Source organism: Malaclemys terrapin, chromosome 5 (assembly GCF_027887155.1).
Source record: "Malaclemys terrapin pileata isolate rMalTer1 chromosome 5, rMalTer1.hap1, whole genome shotgun sequence".
NCBI lineage: Eukaryota > Metazoa > Chordata > Testudines > Emydidae > Malaclemys > Malaclemys terrapin.
The window spans coordinates 30,420,174-30,440,727 of NC_071509.1; the positions used below are offsets into that span (position 1 = coordinate 30,420,174).

Sequence of the window (20,554 nt, forward strand, 5' to 3'; positions counted from 1 at the left end):
TAAGACCATCTGAGAGTTAGGATGTGTGAACTCTTGTTATGAAGTTAGTGTTTTAATTGTTGTGTGTTCCTTTGCAGTTCATCCTTTGCAGTATTGTTGTAGCTGTGTTGGTCCCAGGATATTAGAGACAAGGTAAGTAAGGTAATATCTTTAATTGGTCCAACTTCTGTTGGTGAAAGACACAAACTTTTAAGCTACACTGAGCACTTCTTCAGGTCAGAAGTTTGTCTCTTTCACCAACAGAAATTCGACTAATAAAAGGTATTACCTCACTCATCTTGTCTCTCTGTTTATTCTTGACATTATTTCAGCAAATTGTGCAGTCAGTAGAAAAAGGTATGTAAGAAGTGTAACACTGTTTGAAATCAAATGGTATTAAAATATTTTCATTAGAGCAAATTGCCATGTTCAGTATATTGTAGGATTGCCAGTATTCAGCAAATCTGAATTTTTGTTAATGGTACATTAGTGATATGTTTAGAGGGGGTGTAATATTATCTAATAGTCACAAGATGGCAATAGTACAAATAGTTTTACAAGCTTGATTTTTTAAGGAGTTTTAGCTCTGCAATAGTTCCAGGAAGCTGTTGCATTTCACAATAAAGTTTGTTTTCTATCTGACTCTGCACCTAGAATCATTTAAGTGCAGGTCCACAGCCTGTATTGATACACAAGCATAAAACTGCAGTCTTCTCTTTTCCAGTTGGACATTTGATTATTTTATTTCTTTCTGACTTTGGTTCTCACAATTTCATGATGAAAAGCTTCTTCTTGTCTCTGCTAGTAGGTCTTCTTTTCAGTAAAGACTATGTTAAACCCACAGAAATAGATGGGAAGAAGAAATGGAAAGGTGAAGGTACCACATCTAACCTGGAGAGCATTGTAATTGGAAGGTGTTATGAATATATTAGAATTGTGAATCCAAGTGTTGGGTAAGTACTTTTCTCTTTCTGAATCAGTCTCCACACTTTAATGGTTTTACAAATCATGGACCTGATATGACAGTCTTAATCATAGGAATAGTCCTGTTGAAACCAACATATTTGTAGTTGTTGAGAAATCCAAAATTCATCTTTAAGAAATCTAGTAAAAATAAATATATTAAAGGCATCTGGGTGGGGGGAGGGAGAGCAATATTTCAGGAATTCTTCAGGTTTTAGCTGATCTTTTCTTTTATACTTTAGGGACCCTAATGAAAAAAGCTGAAGGGATGGGATAGCTAATTTAACCCTCTTGTGCTTTATGTTGTAATGTATGTGAATTTTTGACAGCGAAAACCTGGCCATATTGACATGTTTCTCATAGTAACTTTAACTGTATTACATTAACCCTAAATTCTAGTTCCAATGAATGATGCAATAGACTTGTGGACCCATATGAATAACAATGGTGAAAATGTTGAGATGAGACTTAAATAGGATTTTAGCTGAAATTGGTGTGACCCAGGATTTCATTAGAACACGTTTTAACAAAGACTAAGATTCTGAGCTCATCCTGCAAAAAATTAGGTATTGACTGGAATGTTTAGATTAAAACAAGGCTTATGCACCTTTCTGACAAAAAACAAGTGTCTTGTTGTTATAAGACACTCATCTGTTCTGAATAATGTAACATTTTGTAGGAAGGCGTGGGGGGGGGGGGGGGAGACGACGACAAAAAGTTCCAAGGAGATTAGAGCAGAAGTCTTCTGGAAATGCCTGGCTGGAGTAACATCTAAGAATTTCTACCTTAATATCCAGCTGAGAATTCTTTAAGATACACAGATTCCAAGGTTGTAATTTGAAAGCCTCTGCAGCCTGCTGGAAAAAAGATAAGAGAACTCTTACTGGAGTAATGCAATAAGAAACTTTTGCCTAGGTTGATCTTGTTATTTCTTTAATTGATAATGAATGCTTTAACTGAATAAAATGAGAAATGCTCCATAATCTAAATTTTGGTTAGTGATGCAGTACAGTGTATCAACTATAGAACTACATTGTGTTGTGATATGACCTTTTGATTTCATGCTATTCATAGGTATTAATAAAAGTAGAATTTAGCTTACTACATGGGTAGAGACTGCGCCCTCTGTCTTGGGCCTTAATGAATGCTAATACTGTACATTTGGGCTTTTTTTCTGTAGCAATAGTCTGCCTTCTAATAAAACTTGTCAGAAGTTCAAGACTTTGTTTAATTTGAGTTTCAAATGACTAATTGCCCCTACTGAATCTTCAATCTTCTCTCCTCTTCCTTTTCATATCCACCAAATTATATTTCAAAATTTAGAGTTAACATAGTGCGAGTGAGACTAAGGCACTTTTGGAAATTTTACCCCATATTATTAAAACTAGTCTGGTAAACATTTTTGAACAATATTTTATGAAACTGCACATTGAAATGTTATATTTCATGAACTGCAACTTTAGATAGCATAAGTCTGCCATCTTAGTGTCTTGGATCCCACACACACATAATATATACATATATGTATCCCAAAATGACATTAAAACAATATTAAGATTGCAAAGTCAAGCACTCAAAAGTTAGGAAATGCCAGAATTAAGGGTGCCCAGCATGGCATAGTAACTCTGTGGCACAGTCAGTATGGAATCTAATTCTCCTGTATGGCATTCAGCTTCCTTAAATAGATCATCCTTTCTCTTCCTGTAATCCCCAGCAGTACACAACTTCCAATTTATGTATCACTGAGGCAGGGGTCCTATAGGCAACAGCCTCATTTACTACAAGGCCTTGATTCATCCCCAGAGCATCATCCAGCCTGTGTACTAATAAGGCAGAGGCCTTGTGGAAAAAAACAGTAGGTGTTAGTTAAAGATTTTATCATAATGCATATGCACAAAGGGGCTGAATTAAGGTTACACAGGCAACCTTTATTCTGACATTTCCTATTTTTTGAGTGCTTGATTTGTAACCTTAACATTATTTTAATGTAGGGGTTTTTAAAATGTAATTTCCTACATTTAAAAAAAACCTGAAAAATCAGATATTCCATCCTATAGAGCCATACCGACAGGACCGTCCCTACCCATACACAGCTGCATAGGGCACCAGGAAATTTGGGGCACCAATTTTCCTGGTGCCCTACGCAGCTGCATGCTGCTCCAGCCCCTGCTCCGCCTCTTCCCCATGGCCTCCGGCCCTGCTCCACCCCAGCCCCACCTCTTCCCAGTGCCCCAGCCCTGCCCCCACTCCACTCCTTTCCCCAAAGCCCCTGCTCCGCCCCATTTTTTTTTCATTCTCACATAACTCATAAATGGATGTATAGATTTTGCTCAAACATTTACACAAATTACCTTCAGATTAAGACCAAGCATGGAAAAATTTCAGCCAAAAAAGAAGAATTTTTCAGAATGTTATGAACATGTGAAAATAAGGGATTATAATGAAAGTTTCACTGTTACTCTAATGGAGGTTTCTAACAAACAAATGCTATATTCATGCATACACACACTTCTGTAATACATACACACATGGTTCTATAAATTCCATTGGCTGTCAGTGTAGATTACTGCTCATTCTTTAGCTGACTACTACAAAATAAATCCTGTATAACTTGTTGCTATCTGTATTAAGTTTGCCAGGAATCACGCTTATCTATGTGCCTTCCCCACCCCCACTCCATAGTTTCAACAAGTAGTTGCTAATTAAAATATCTTCAGTAGGGGAGCAGAATAATACTTTTGATTTTGTATTACATGCTGCTCAAACATGAGATGACAAGCAATGAAAATAAAAATATGCAGTAAATGAATTGTTCAGGCATTTACTTCTAAACTTAAATTCCCATTGAAGTCAGTGAAGATGTTAAGTGGTGACTTGATCACAGTCTACAAGTACCTATATAGGGAAATGATTTCTTATAGTAGACGGGTCTTTGATCTAGCAGGAAAAGGGATAATGAGATCCCTGAATCCTATGTTTCAGTTGTAATCTAGGGTCACTTAGAGACTTTGGTCGCTGTGGCCAAACTCTGCTACAAATGGTTCTTTTGGGGTTAGAACATTTTAGAGTAATAAATCCCATTTTCACTAGTTCTACAGTACTGCATAGCAAGTCTCATTATGAATACTATGCCGTCCATGGTTTTTGCTGAATTATTATAAGAGTCTAGCTGAATAATCCTAGTGCAAATCCTCATGTCTTAGATACTAGTTGATAGGCTAATGATTTCATTAATTTATCACAAACTTCCCCCCACCTTAATAATCTTAGTTTTATTTCCTTTGGGGATTGTGGGAGGTTGTGAACAAAGCACATATTGCTGGTCTGCTATGGGAAAATAATATTACTATTTGTTTTAATTATTATAGTGAGAAGAACTGTACAGAGATATGGGAAGCTTTCAAAAAGGCTTTTATTAATAAAGATCCTTGCAACATTTTACCATCGGACTATGAGTTATTTATTAACCTGTCACTGCACACAATTCCACCTAACAAGGTACTGATTATGAATGGTATATTAATGATCATCTATCATCTCTACCCTGATTTAGCAGTCCAAAATTGACCAGATTTGATATGGTGGGCCATGCAATGATTTTCTGCCCACTTTGTGGGTTGCAGACCAAAAGGTTGAGAACCAGTGTTCTAGTCCTTGACCCCACAGCAATGAAGTGTCAGAGCAATATAATGTGGTTTAGAATTAGTTGCTACAATACTGAACTTGCAACCACATAATTATGATTTTAAGCTGGTCAGCACATTACAAATAAGTATGTGTCCAATTGAACAGCTGAAAGTTTATAAAAGCCCTCGAAGCACTTTAATTAAACCAACCTCAAAACCCATCTTATGCATGTTTACGAGTAAATATCTTCATTCAATCTGTCAAGTGAGCTCTCTAATTTCAATGTCACCAGTGCAAAGGGTATGTTTATACTAGAAACCCTACAGTGGCACAGCTGCGCCACTGTGGTGTAGACACTACAGGGACAGGAGAGGTTCTTCCATTGCTATAGTAAATCCACCTCTCTGAGAAGCAGTAGCTAGGTCGACAGAAGAATTTTTCCACCATCTAGTGGTGTCTGCACCAGGGCTTAGGTTGACAATTACATTGCACAAGGCATGTAGTTCAGCCAACCTAACTTTGTAGTGTAGATCAGACCTTAGTTTTGTTTTACTTGTATTTAGGGCTTGTCTATATGGCAACTTGTGCGCAGCCAGTTGGGGTGTAAATCTACAGCATGCCAGCCTGCCACACACAAAATGGTCATGTGGACCCTGCTGCCACATACTAAAAGTTCCATAGTGCTACTTTCAGTGCACGGCAGCAGGGTCCACATGGTCACTTAGTGCACTGTAGTTTCACACCCTGGCTTGCTGCACACTAAGTCTCCATATAGAGAAGTCCTTAGTATCTATATGCCTAACTTTTCCTAAACCTGTCAGCTCAAGTCAGGCAAATTCTAGACGCCTCGAGTCCTTCTATGGCTCTGTTCTCACAGTGGTGTAAATCCCCCCCAAAAATCCACTGTCAAGTTATGCCAGATTTAGACCATTGTGAGGGCAAACTTTGTCCCTATAACTTTATTAGTTGAAGAAGTGTAGAATTGTTTTAAAAGTATTTAATTGATATTAGTTTGATTAGAACAAACCATCTGTGAGATTCTGAAGTATTGAGAAATAATTTCAAAACATGATTTAAAATGTTTTGCCAGCCACACAGCCGTGACGTATCATGCATACACATTCAAAAGATGGTTTGTTTTGTTTTCTCTCCCTAGTCTCTGTTCTGGGAAAATAACCATCTGCTGGTCACTAGCTATTCTGATAGAACTCGTCGCTACATGCCTCTGTGTGATACTTTAATTGGTTCATTTGGAGATTTCCTGAACTGGTGTGGACAAGCAAACGATACTGGTCAGACAAGAAATGATAATAATAAAAAGTTTGTTATAAATTCATGGTGGGGCTAAAAAGATAGAGTGATTGCTTTGTACTGGAGATATGGGTCTGATTCTGCTCTCATACTTCAGGGGAGTTACTACTGGTTATTTAGGTGAGTGTCCCGATTCTCCACTGGCTTGTACTGTATAGTCATTTACACTTAAGCTGCAGCTGAAGCATACATGGTGAAATTTGGAGGGAGATGTTGCAATGGTGGATTTATGTCACCTTTTCATTTCCCGGATCCTGGGGCTTTCTTTGCACCAGACCAGTTTCATGACATGAGTTAGAGCAGTTTCCACAGACACAGGGGTCTGTGCTTTGAGACCATAGCATGTCATTGTTTGTACAAAATGTAAGGGCTAGTGAAAAGGAGGAGAGAAATGGTGCAGTACTGTTATGGATGGATATCCTATCAGATCTCCAACCATGCAGAATCTAGAACAAAAAACACATACAATATATATTTTAAAGCCACTTTAGATTTTCTTTTCCTACCTGTCATCATATCTTTAATAATGAGCACTGTGTTTCTTCCCACAGGATTTAATTATGATTCCTGCCCTAACACAGAAGAGTGTGAAAATAATGCAGTAGAATCTTTCTGGAAGATTGCATCAATCACTGTAAATCATACAATTTACATTCATTAAGCATGTCCATGGATAGTTCAGAAAGCTTTAGTAGGGCCAAAAGATTTTTTTTCTGGAGTTTTTACCTCTAGTGTAGCATACCCTTAAGGCCTTGTATTGACTAGAACTTAAAGGTGTGATGTAAGGAGGAAAAGCATAAGGTTGACTACCTTATGTGTTAAAAATGCCACCCACACACCTCAGTGGTTGGCGGAAGATGACTGGACAGGCAGTGAAAGAGGACAGCTCCAGCAGCAAGAGAGGGAAACACTCGATGAGGGACACTGGGTAGCTCCTCCCTCCTTCCCCCCCCCATTTATAGTCTTTATGGCACCTATTGGCCAGCTGGAGGGAGGGGAGCTGATTGGCCTGCATCCCCCCAGATCAGAGATTTAACTTGGAGCACAGCCCATGTGAAGCCTCTTGCACCTCTGTTTCAGGTGAGGCTGGGGAGTTTTTTCACCTTCTTCCCAGCACCTTCAATTCACAGTAGGTTAATTAAGAATGTGCTTAGTATCTAACTGAGGCACTTGCTTGAGTTGTTAATTTGTCACAATTTGTGGGCAGTTTTCAGTGAAGTTAAAAGGATAAAATGAACAGTTCCCAGAAGTAAAAGACCTGGATGTTGGTGATGGACCTTGGGCTCATGGGATAGGGTCAGACCTTGTGATCCGTGCAGGCTGGAGTTCCCGCCCTTTTGCACCTTCTGTTTCCCTCATAGAGGTGTGGGAGTGGGTAGGACTTGGAGTGAGCTGAGTCCGGGGCAGGTAGGCTAAGGAGAGCTGCCACCCTGAGTTATGGGTTACATAGTAAGAGCTGACTAGGGCTGATTAAGCAGATGATCTAAATTGTAACCCTTGCACTGGAACCACTTACATGACTGGTATATGAGAGTATGGGTTATGCAGGTAGTGCCCCTTCCACGTGTTCAAGTTAACAAAAGGTGTGGCCGGTAGTTTAAAATCCATCCATGTCCTCATTTCACCACTGTGTCCGGATCAACTACGGATTGCCTAGGATTTTAATGTGTTAGTGAATGTGTTAAAATAGACGTTTTTCTAGAGAAAACAAGGCTTACGAGATCTTAATGCTCATGAAAGGTGCCAGATTGACAGTCTTGAAGATGGAAATACAGCAAGTATAACAGAGTTGCAGTGCAAAACTTCTCATACTGATCTGTCAGAGTGGCCCAGAGGGATCAGTTCTAGGGTTGAGAAGACAGATCACCTTTTATAGCCATTAAGTTCTGGTCCTCTCTACTGCAACTGCCAGCTAGGGAACCAGTTTTGATGGTGGTTTTGCAACTTGAGCATTTTCATTTATGGCCCCCGCCACTGGCCAGGACTATTTAGTTAAAGTACCAATCTGTATATAAAAATCTATAGGGGATGTTATGAAGAATAATCATCTGTTATCTATTGCAGTATGCAAAGCAGAGCTCTGGGGTAATATACATTATGCTGAATGGTTCTGCGATAGGGGGTGCCTATCCAGTCAAAGGGTAAGAAAAATAAAATAATATTGTGTTAATATTTTAGGGTTTGATTGAGAAAAATCAAACATTCGGCTATTGTATCACACAAAGCTGTGGAAGTGAATAATTTTCAGAAGTCTGTGGCCTCAAGGCCAATCTTTTTTTTTTTTTTAACTAGACCTGGAGTAAAATTTTAGAAAGCACTTGGGTGCCTCTTGTGCAGAGTCCTGTATTCTAATTTGTCAAAGGCAACAGAAGTAAAACTCGGCTGTTACACAACATTGTTTATAAAAGCAAAACCCTGAATTAGTCCAAACAAAATGGTCTACTGATTCCACCCAAGGACTGTGTTGAGATTATGACACGTAAACAAGAGAAAAATAGAATCAGAAATTAATGGATCAAAATTGCTGTGTCAGCAAATAGGCCTAACTGGAGGACAAAATAATGACATGGAAGGGCGATTCCACCCATCACCCCCTTTTACGGTCCTTAAAAGAGTACAGGTAGACTGAAAGGAGAGAGTTCAACCATCATGGCTGCCACCCCTATTGTCTCATGAGACCTCAGGAATCCACTATTACACTATAGGGAATGCATCATCCTGATCAGAGAGCGCTGTCCTGACCTGACCAGGCCAGAGAGAGACACAGATTACATACTTCAGCAATTTCATTGATTTCAGCTAAATCCTGAACACCACATGGAATGTGAAACTTGGTTTCCCACTCTCCTCTCCTCCCTCAGGTGTCATTTTTCCTTCTTCGCCTTCTCTTTCCTATTTCTCTCTTTTTGCCTTCTGTTTAAAAAGAGTCTGAGTTAGCAGGCCAAGACAACTGCATCTTTTGCAACACTGTTCTGAAGCTTTGACCATCAAGGAAGCTAAAAGCAATGCCTTAAACAGCCCTACTCTGGTACAAGTTTGCCAGGTCTCCAAGTGGCTGATAAGATCGTATGCTGTGTTTGTGTTTCTCCAACAGTGAGATGGCTAGCAATGCATTTTCTATCTTTACAATTTTTTTCTCCCCATTTGTGTTTTTAAAGGTTTTTAAAGATGACTGTTGCCATGAGACTAAGCAGGCTGAGATCTCTATCCTTGGAACCTCAAATCCTGTTTAGAACTCTTGATGTTGTAAAGTAACAGTCATGTTAACAGCTTTGACTTTGTGGGACCATTGATTCCCTGAAGATGGAATACCACACTTGCCAAGGTGTCAGTTCAGCAAAGCACATGCTTAACTTTAAGCACTTGTTTATTTTTCACTGAAGTGGAACTTGACAAAGCTTAAGTTCTTTGTTAATTAGGCCTAAATGAGAAAACAAAACCCAGGGAGACTCCAAAAAAATAGGTCACAAGTGGTTGCTTGTGTTGCTATACACAAGGCCTGATTCATTTGCTCTCCAATATTAGATAATTCACAAATCACAAGGAAAAGGAATAGAGACTTTTGATAAAGAACAGAGAGACGTTTTAACAAATTCTAAGGGCCAAGTGACAGTCTGATTATATAGGTCAGGGCACAGGGAATACAGCTCCTATTTGAATGATGATTAGAGCAGGTGACTTCCCTTGTTGGCACAAAGTAAAATCTATTTCTTTTTTAAACAATATGCTGTGATTAATTTAACAGTGGTTAAAACAGCCATTCTTGTCCAACATAATACTCTCAGTTTAACCTTTGGAACAGATTATCAAGGAAAGTAGCAAATTCATCATTGCTTGGAGTCTTTAATCAATATTGAATGTCTTTCTGAAAGATATGCAGGAGTTCAACCACAGGTTATTGAGTGTGATAGTGTTCACTTATGTAGTATGTAAAAATAATTCTCTCCACTGCAGGAATTACTATGTGAAATTCTATGATCTGTATTCTGCAGGACTTCAGATACGATAAGATAATCATAGTGGTCCATTCTGTCCTAAAATTTCTTCTGTTCTAGGCCATATAGCTGGTACAGTACAGAAATCAAAATACTTCAAATAATTCCTGTAGAATCCTTGCTCTCTTCTGTCAAGACAAACTATATTTCAAAAGACAACAGGCCAGATTTTCAAAAAAACAATTGTAGAAGCAAATAATCACAGGTAACATTTTTTTGCAGAGTTACGCAGGCACAACAGATATCATGCAGCTGCCTTTATATCAAGCAATTAGACATCTAACTTAGATGATCTAAGTTACATCCTGCACGTAACTGCACCCATCATTATGTGCCCTGGCATAATTACATGCATGAACAAGAAAGCTGGGATGAGACTTCATTCAAAATCAGGCCCAAATCCTTAATTTATACATTTTTGTTTTGTTTTATTTTTGTTTTTTTAAGACCGATGCCTTAGAACACATTTTAATGCAATATGTTAAATGGTCCCTCCGTTAGATTTGGAGAACTCTAAACTCACACTTTGTGCTTTTATTATCCTATTTAAAGACATTTTTTCCATTAGGCCATCATCAGTTTAATTGAAATTATTTTTGGATATGCCTTCGATAGTACAACTAGTAGTCACAAAGACTTAGACACAGGAACACAGAAGACGTTTTTTTCTGATACAAAAGTTCTCAGAACTTATGACAGGAAAGTCACAAAACATAAATACAGATAACTTCCTCTTCTCTTTGCCAGTAAAAATGATCCCCTCTTAATGACTCAATCTGCTCTGATAAATCACTCCCTAAAACAATGGACCTTAACCTTGCAGCAGTAAGGCTGATTGTATGTAAAAGGAAAAATCTGGTTTAATATTTTACTATTTACATACTCCCGGTCAGATGTAAGATCAGTTGGTGTAACTCCATTGACTTCAGTGGAATTATTCCAGCAGAGAATTTGGCCCTCCTATATCTGGACTTTTGAATATTACAGTGTTTAACAATGAGCAAACCTGCCTATGGAGGATTCTTCCCAGGTCAGAATGGACAGATTTAAAAACAACAACCTCTCTTATGGTCTTACTTGTTCCCATGCTAGGTATTTTATACCTTTTTGACTTACTGCTGTGATTTTATATCTACTAATATACTTGTCTTGTAATTGTTACTCTTCCTTCTATTTTAAAAAACAAATCCCATACTGTGCCTGAAGAAAGGCTGCTCTTGAAGGGTTTTTTGTTTGTTTGTTTTTTACTAAATACCTAGTGGTTTGTTATAAGTGCTGCATTTTAAACCCTTATTCCACTCACATCTTTATTAATAGAATTTTATTCCTGCTCCATCCTGCTAAGACCAACAATCAATAAAACAACAAACTTAGGATCCATACACCCATAAACTTTGGGAATACAAAATTCTGATTCCAATTTTGAGTATCTTGGTTCTGTCTCTGATAATGAACCCAAAAGAAACCATAGGTACAAATGACCTGAACCCAGATCTCCCATTTAAATCAATGGGAAAAGAATCAGAGCCCTGGTTACTGAGAAGGAGAAAGATCTTTTCTGTTCTATGTTGTTTTAAATATTTGTTTTCTTTAACCAGTTTTTTTGCAGACTATGAAGTGCCTAACTTCCAAAAAGACAGAATTTCACGAATTGAAATCTGGGTCATGGATGACATTGGGGGACCTGACTTGTAAGTTATAGGTCTTAAAAAAAACCCTAATCTTGTTTTTCCTCTTTTGAATCTGTTTTTAGAGTTTTCACTTTATTTTTCTCTATTATTATTAGATTTCAGAAACACTCAAAATGTGTTTGATGCATTCCAAACACAAAAGAAACCACAGTGCCTTCCTTGGAGGGTGTACAGTCTTTTTAAAATATAAAATTGATGTGACCAGAATTAGGCACAATCAAAAATAATGTAAGGCCCTAAATCTGCTGAGTCAGTAGGTCTGTGTAAGAAGCTGTTATGGAGCAGGGCTTAAGTGAGGGCAAGGCAAGTACAGGTTAGACTAAATAAGAACCATCTAAATCCCAAATCCAACTCTGAGATTTGAAAAATGTCTTTTCACTGTCCGCAGTGCATTATTTTTCAGGTTTACAGCTCTCTGCAGTTCATGGTTCTGGAAATTAGTAGAAGTGGTGAAATGCCATAAGGTCTCTTCTCATGGTACGTGTGACCAATCCAACAAGAACTACTAGTAGTTTTGAGAGCCTGAACTTGGGAGATTTCCTGCCTGATTCTGCAATCCTGGGAGATTAAAATATTCATCAGCACTTTTAAGATGCTTACTTGGACCAAAACGCTTGATAAGCCATTACTATTTTATTCAGTTAATTGAAGTAAATTTTTACCCAGCCACAGGAGCTAAGGGTTGGGGAAGCACTCCATTTTGGAGTTTAAGTCAGAATGCTCATGTCCAACAGCAGGGGTTCTAAGTGATTGAGGAAGGACCCAAGTACAGCCTGTGGAGTCCAAAGGGGCTGAGGCCAAAGTTCCAGTTGTTGCAAAGTAAATATAGAACAGTACCACTGATACAAGCGTATGGTGAATTCTGATTTGGTAGCATTTTACACCAACTTTGCACAGGTGTAAATGAGTGTACAACATACAATGTAGTGGAGAATGAGGCCCTCTAAATTTGTATTAGTCCAACAGGCAGCTGCCCTCTGGTGGTAGACTTGTTTTTCTAGGGCATTGCTGTTTGGTTACAAGATACCAGAGTCTGGCCAGCTTGCTGAAATTCTCCTATAACCTACTACTAAATTCCCTTAAAAAAAAAAAAAAAAAATCTGCTCCAATTGTAGAACATTGAGGTTCTGCAATTAAAGTCCTAGCTGCCATAGCAATTGACACTATGGAGATTAGCAAAATAAACAGTTAACTAATAAAAGACTTTGTACAAATCTCTTTTTACAGGGATTCCTGTGGGAGAGGCAGTGTACAAATATTAGAAGAAAGACTCAAAACTATGGGTTATGACATCACCTGCATTGACAATTACAAGTAAGTGGAATTTCTTTAATAAATATGAGGTATTTGCTAGGGTTTTTCAGAAATTTTAACCTACTTCTACCCATGAATATTCCCATACCGGGGACCCACTAATCTATTATGTTGTAGCTTTAGTAAGAAATTGACTTCTGGAAGTGATAATGCCACCTTCCTCAGCCATCTGAGCACACCTCCATTGATATGGCAATCGTACAGTTTGTAATTTTATTATTAAATGCAACAGTATCCTCATTCGATATCAGATACAGAAGATGGCGTGGTCCCTTCCACTTAGAGCTATCAGTTCAAATAGGAAATTAAAATCTGAATAACAGTTATACGTTAATATTCCCTTCTCATGTCCGCAGAATTACTTATGGTAGCTGTACTTACTGTGATACCCAGAGCTTCATTCTAAATTAAATACCATTAAGAAGGGAAGGTTTAGGCATCCAAATTGTGCATCTTTTCATTTTATAACATCATTCAATTTGTTTCACTTCCTCTTTTGTTTTGCTTAGTTTTCTTACTGAGTAATGCTATAAATAAATTAATTTCATTACAGATCTGTACTGCTGTTAAAGTGCCTGGATTATCTTAATCACTCTGATTGTTCCATTGTTTCGTAAGTAAACATGGTAAATAAAATCAATCCAATTCTACGCCATTAGAGCCAAAGGAATAATTCACAGCTAATAATTTATTCAACAGATTTCACCTGTCCTACTTATTGCAATTTGTCCATGACAGCTGTATTGAAATATATTATTTTGAAATTATTCAGGAAACAATTCCTGCTCTATAAATTGTGCACAAGCACTTCATTGCAAGTATCTGATATTCATAATTAAAGCAGTGTTGATTAGTTTTGATTGAACACACAGACCACATGGTATATTGCTATCCACTGATTGCGTGAGCATAACTCTTAGAATCAAGTCTCTCTTGCAAATACTCATAGTTAGAAATGCAAAATTTGCTTTCCATGAACATTCTCCAATAAAATTGAGATCATAAATCAAATATAAGACTGCAAATCTAAATAACAGCACCTGTCCAATTATGTACAGTGTAACTTTCAATTCCCAATTTCAAGGAGGTACAGTATTCATATCCAAACATTCAGAGATCTTATATTTCACCAATACACTTTTATGAGAAACATATGGAAACTTATACACAAGTAGACACACTCATCTTTGCTGTAAATCCAGCAAAGTACATCATGGATAAATTTAACCCAAGGGGTGGGCAGAAGAATTCTTTGTGTTAACTGCAAAAATGTTTCCCAACACAGAAACACCTGAGGTTGAAAGGAAAAACACAAATATCTAGTGCTGAATTTGAGCTCAGGTGGTTAAGAAAGCCATATCTCCTAAGTGACCTATATTTTGTAGTAATAATCCATTGGCCTAGGACAAGTATATAATATACAGAAATTGGGTTTGTGCATCAAGCACAGAGTACATAGGACTGTCTAGTGTTCAACATCACATGGCTCTCCCACTGGCAGGCAGCAGAGGAATGCTATTGCTGCTGGGTTGGGCACACTCTACCCTCTCCTGCACTGCATAGGTATTCCAAGAGCACTTTCACTCAGCACAGGGAAGAGAAGGATATACGTGAGATTGCAGGGATAGTGCTTCCACAGGCCTTTGATATAAGATTCATCTTTAAAACTCCTATATCTTACAGAAACTGGTAGTGGTGTTCTGCCCCAGCAGCGTTCTCCGTTGGATAGCTTTTCCCTATCTTGGCATGTGACAGTCGCAAGAGTGTTCCTTTTGGTTCCATCACCCAAAATTATGCCCTGGCAACAACCACTGAACATGTGAAAACAGGATTTGAGAGACAGCAAATGCTCACATCAATATGAGCAGATTGTGTTGAGGTAGCAGATGATGAAACCAACCTGTTCCAAGCTTACAGCGACATCTATTTATTGCTGTATACCATGTACAGGGTTGTAATAGCGTATGAGCTGATGTGATTTAAAAGAAATGGACTTCTTATTCTCTGAGTGATTGCCAAGGTTTTTGCTCCTAAGTGGAAAATAAATAGTGATTGCCAGTCTCTACCCCACTTGTGAAACCCACAGCCCCCAAAAGCCAGTAATTTTCTGAACAAACTGACAATATTAGCTAGCTGGAGAAATCTGAGCTTAACAGGGCTTTTCTTTTGGATGCTCTGAGTTCTTAATGGATGATTTAAGAATATAAGAATGGCTAGACTGGGTCAGACCAGTGGTCCATCTAGCCTAGTATCCTGTCTTTTGACAGTGGCCAATGCCAGGTGCTTCAGAGGGAATGAACAGAACAAGTTCAAGTGATCCATCCCATTGCCCATTCCCAGCTTCTGGCAAACAGATTCTAGGGACACTTCTGAGCATGGTTTTGCATCCCTGCCTATCCTGACTAATAGCCATTGATGGACTTATTCCCCATGAACTTATCTAGTTCTTTTTTGAACCCTGTTATAGTTTTGGCCTTCACAACATCTGGGAAGGGGTTCCACAGGTTGACTGTGCATTTCGTAAAAAAATTCTTCCTTTTGTTTGTTTTAAATCTGCTGCCTATTAATTTCATTTGGTGACCCCTAGTTCTTGTGTTAAGAGAAGGAGTAAATAACACTTTCTTATTTAATTTCTCCACAGCAGTCATGATTTTAAAGACCTCTATCATATCCCCTCTTAGCCATCTCTTTTCCAAGCTGAAAAGTCCCAATCTTATTAATTTCTCCTCATATAGAAGCTGTTCCATATCCCTAATAATTTATGTTGCCCTTTTCTGTACCTTTTCCAATTCTAATATCTTTTTGAGATGGGGAGACCACATCTGCACGTAGTAGTCAAGATGTGGGCATACCATGGATTTATATAGAGGCAATATGATATTTTCTGTCTTGTTATCTATCCCTTTCCTAATGATTCTCAACATTCTGTTCGCTTTTTTACTGCCGTTGCATATTGAGTGGATGTTTTTAGAGAACTATTCACAATGACTCCAAAATCTTTTTCTTGAGTGGTAACAGCTAATTTAGACCCCATCATTTATATGTATAGTTGGGATTATGTTTTCCAATGTGCATTACTTTGCATTTATCAATATTGAATTTCATCTGTCATTTTGTTGCCCAGTCACTCAGTTTTGTGAGATCCCTTTGTAACTCTTTCCAGTCTGCTTTGGACTTAACTATCTTGAGTAGTTTTGTATCATCTGCAGATTTTACCATCTCACTGTTTACGCCTTTTTACAGATCATTTATGGATATTTTATATTTTGAACAGTATGGGTCCCAGTACAGACCCATGGGATACACCACTCTCTCCATTCTGAAAACTGACCATTTATACCTATCCTTTGTTTCCTATCTTTTAACCAGTTACTGATCCATGAGAGGACCTTCCCTCTTAACCCATGACTGCTTCCTTTGCTTAAGAGCCTTTGGTGAGGTAAGCCTTTGGTGAACCTTGTCAAAGGCTTTCTGAAAGTCTTAAGTACACTATATCCCCTGGATCACCCTTGTCCACATGCTTGTTGACCCCCACAAAGAATTCTAATAGATTGGTAAGGCATGATTTCTCTTTATAAAAACCACGTTGACTCTTCCCCAACATATCAAGTTCATCTATGTGTCTAAAAATTCTGTTTTTTACTGCAATTTCAACCAATTTGCCTGGTACTGAAGTTAGGCTTACTGGCCTGTAATTGCCGGGATTGCCTCTGGAGCCTTTTTTTAAAACTGGCATCACATTAGCTATCCTCCAGTCATTTCTCTCTTCTCCACGGGTTTAGACCATATTACTCAAAGTCTTGTGTTGTGGGCACATTCCTTGACTGAGGAAATCTGGATAGGAAACCTTTTGGAAACAGTTAGTGTCTTGTTCTTTTCACCTAAGGGCTGAGTATACCATCTCTTTAATATTGCCGGTCACTGCAAGCATGGGACCAGCCACCTGTTCCCTTCTATCTGTCTCAGTACTTATATGACCACAATCACCACAGTATCTGAGCATGTCTGTAATAACAGAGCACCTTCCTTGTGCTGGCCCTGATTCTGCATGTTGCTGAATGCTTCAACTCCCACTAACGTGCCTTGCAAGAATGGGTCTTACTTCCCCTCCTCCTCCTTTTATATTCAGCTGTGTATGATCATACTAAAATCCTGATGCATGTTCAACTGCTGTTCACATGGAACCTTCTCCACTTTGGCTTTCAAACTTCTCATTTGAATATTTGCTACTACCACTAAGTTCCCCATCTGTGGCAGCTCCACCACGGCCTGCGCCCTTGGCTTCAAGGCCCACCCCAATGGCCTTCCTCCGCATCATTGCATAGCCCCCACAGCTTTCACCACTAGGAACAAGGGCATCCCATATGACACGCTGAGTAGTGATGGCTGCCCAGTCACTGCTCCACTTGAGATACGAGTAGGCTAAAATGAGAAATCAAAGCAAAAAGATACTCCCATGTAGCAGTAACTTAAAAATCTGCAACAAATAACCTCCTCAGTGATCTTAGGTTCCTCTCTCCCCTGCAGAAGATCCACCAAGTGGATTGTGATTTGTTTGAATGCCTAAGCTATTTGAAACAACAAGAAGTCCGGTGGCACCTTAAAGACTAACAGATTTATTTGAACATAAGCTTTCATGTGTAAAAAAACTTCACTTCTTCAGATGTTTTTTTACCCACGAAAGTTTATGCCCAAATAAATCTGTTAGTCTTCAAGGTGCCACCGGTCTCCTTGTTGTTTTTGTGGACACAGACTAAAAATGGCTCCCCCTGATACTTAAGCTATTTGAATTTTTTCTGAGTACCTTTCCAGAATTTGTTAACTCCATGAATAGATCCCAATTCTTAAATATGCTGATAATTTAATTTATTGACAAATAGCTTTTACAGAAATTGTTGTTTCACTATTAAAGACACATTCCAGGCAAGAGCACAATTAACATGTTTACACTTAAAGAATAAACATTGAAACTAGAGATTCAGGTCTTTATTACAAGCTCTACTGCAGCCTCTTTACAGTGGCTCAGTGCCATAAAGCAGCTGAATAGCTGGCTTAAGTGGTGCCTAGGCAACAACCTCAGCACATAGGTCAGGGAAAGTGATTTAGGTGTCTTTATTCTGCACTTAAAACCCCTGTCACATAGGCATTCTGAGGGAAGTGGCCATGTCAGAGCAGGAATGGCAGTGACCAGAGGCTGCTGTGTGGCACCACTCTAACTTACACTGGGGGCCATGCTCAACCTCAGAATCCTGGAAGTCCAAAGGTGGATAAATGCCCTTTTACCCCCTCTCCACACTTCGGCTGTGCCTCTTGTGAGGACTCTCAGGCTGTAATCATTATCTGTGACACATTAGCATTGAAATTGACCAGTAGGGAGCGTACAAACATCAGCAGAAAGCACTCCAAATGCAGTCTGGTACTAAGGACATATAGTTAATGCAGGATTCTGCGCACAGATTTCCTGTTTATAAAACCATGACAGCTGAGCAGCATTGAGAGTCATTTCAGAGTCACTGTACAAAGATTTCTGGAACTGAATTTTCAGCTTAATTTTTGGACTTCAGCCCTGGCTACAAAGCTCTGGTATTTAAAAGGATATGTACTTAGCATCCTGTTTTTCTTTTCTTTTCTTCAGGTCTGCACCTTCAACACAAAGAGGACTTGTATCTCCCGCCAGAGGCGGCAGCTGGAGCAGGCTCATTTACACGATTTTTGTAGCATTTGTTTTTGAGATCTGCTTTAACCCACTGAATTAATGTACATAATTCAATCCTTCTATTTGCCTCCATTGTCTGTAAATTTGGCATTATCCTCTCTGAATGTAATTCCTCCCTTAATTCCTGTGATTGCAAGTCTGCCTATTAGAACCTATGTAACATTGCCTTTGACTCCTCTGCTGCTGGAAGCCTCATCCATGCCTTCATCTCTCCTTATCTGGGTAACTCCCTCCTTGTCTGTGGCCTCACCCTATTCCAGTTCTCCAGAATCCCATGATGAATGGTACTGCCCCTTTATTCACCTATCAGGAACCAGGGCCACACCATCCCTATTCACAAATAGCTTCATTATCTCCCTACCCATTTTTGGATCCGTTTTAAAACTGCCTTCTTGTTTTTGAAAGGTTTCCTTCTGCCTTAGGACCTTGGGCATCACTCTCCCCTGCCATGCACCTTATGTCATCTGCACCTCTGAGAAGTGAGTGCAGACTGGATGTAAAATGCTATCCCTTGTGTGAATGGGTGTTTTGGGTAGCATCTTAAATTCACTTTGTATTAGTGTAAATAACAAAACAAGGAGTAACACAATGGACAATTTGGCCCATTGTTTTCACATGCACGATATCCATCACTATCACAGTTCCTCAGCTGGTTGCTTCTGCTGTTTGGATTACCAACAACCAGCTGACTTCCCAAGGCCTGTCACATCAGCAGAGCTTATCTTGAACACTTGGGAAGTGAGGCATCAAGTATCTATGATCAGGGAAATTCACTCAGGATCCTTTGAAATCTATTCAGGGTGAGGAGTAGAACTGGCTGGCAATTTTTTGAGAAAATATTTTTTCATTAGAAAATACTGATTAATCAAAACCAAAACTTTTTGCAAGAAAGGGTCAGTTTTGGCAAATTTCTCTACGTGAAAACATTTTGGAAAAAACTGAAGTTGTTGAAATGTTTCGTTTAGACATTTTTAAATGAAAAATTCCATTTTTCCAGTTCAAAACAACGTTGTTTTGAAATGCAAGATTATAGGGGGAAAACGTAAATTAAAAATGGTCAAAATTTAAATGCGATATTTCGATAGACCCAAACCTTTTTCTCTCTCTCTCTCTCATTTTCTGTTCATTAACATTTTCAAGATTTTGAGGTTTTTGTCCTGATTTGAGACAGGAAATTTTCTTGAAATCTCAATTTTTTTTTGCAGGACTGGAAAACTGTTTTCAATCCAGCTGCAGTGAGGAGACACCAAGCACAGTCTTGACTGTCTGCTGAGCTAGCTCCATCTACAATCTGAAGGTCCAGGGTGTCTGTCTATCCCCAACCACTGAAACCTCCAGATCACACGGCACGTGGGCTGATATTTTGTGGCACACTGCTGCTAGCCGGGTTCCCGGCCGCCAGCCCCGTTCAGCCCGCTGCCAGCCTGGAATACGAAACCCCAGACCAGCAGCGGGATGAGCCCGCTGACAGTCTGGGGTTCTGTCTGTCACCCGTGCTGCCAGTCTGGCAGGTGAAACCTTTTACTGGCACACGTAATCTTAAATTAATGAAGACTTGGCACACCACTTCTCAAAGGTTGCCAACCCCTGCTCCAGACTGTGGCTGTACCATGTGGGATATATCTAAGAAAATTAAAATACTTGCATTTTCCTAAGAGAATTTTACACTCTTTTTTTTTTTGCATATTCACTGCTAATTTCTATGTATGCTTGTTAGCAATGAAGCTGAGTGTGAGCTATTGGAATGTTCATGTTCTCATTTAGCTTAGCAAGAAGTTTCCTTCCTCCCACGCTGATATTATTTAACTCTCCTACTCTGTCACATGGTGAGCATGAAAGATGCAATAGCAAGCAAAAATTGTAATTTATTTTTCTGGTCTTGATTCTTGTAGTAATCAAGTCAATTCCATCTCAGGGGCCTTGGTGTTCACACACTTCAACTATTTATAGCCTTACCA

General features: G+C 38.9%; 1 protein-coding gene across 4 annotated transcripts; it reads left to right on the top strand.

Annotated features, from left to right (window-relative positions):
• Positions 1–221: 221 nt before the first annotated feature.
• Positions 222–19,882, top strand: BST1 (bone marrow stromal cell antigen 1). Of its 4 annotated transcripts, none has more exons than XM_054028919.1 (10): positions 222–932; positions 4,311–4,440; positions 5,726–5,861; positions 6,432–6,514; positions 7,945–8,021; positions 11,474–11,566; positions 12,794–12,880; positions 13,434–13,493; positions 18,516–18,637; positions 19,802–19,882. In XM_054028919.1, exons 1-9 carry the CDS (start codon positions 754–756, stop codon positions 18,634–18,636), a joined length of 966 nt encoding a protein of 321 aa, XP_053884894.1. In that variant the 5' UTR covers positions 222–753; the 3' UTR covers position 18,637; positions 19,802–19,882. The 4 variants fall into 4 exon arrangements, with proteins under 4 accessions (XP_053884894.1, XP_053884895.1, XP_053884897.1 ...); XM_054028920.1 differs by lacking the exon at positions 19,802–19,882 and adding an exon at positions 19,002–19,076; XM_054028922.1 differs by lacking the exon at positions 18,516–18,637 and having other exon boundaries at positions 13,434–13,506; positions 19,802–19,864.
• The last annotated feature ends 672 nt before the right edge of the window (positions 19,883–20,554 follow it).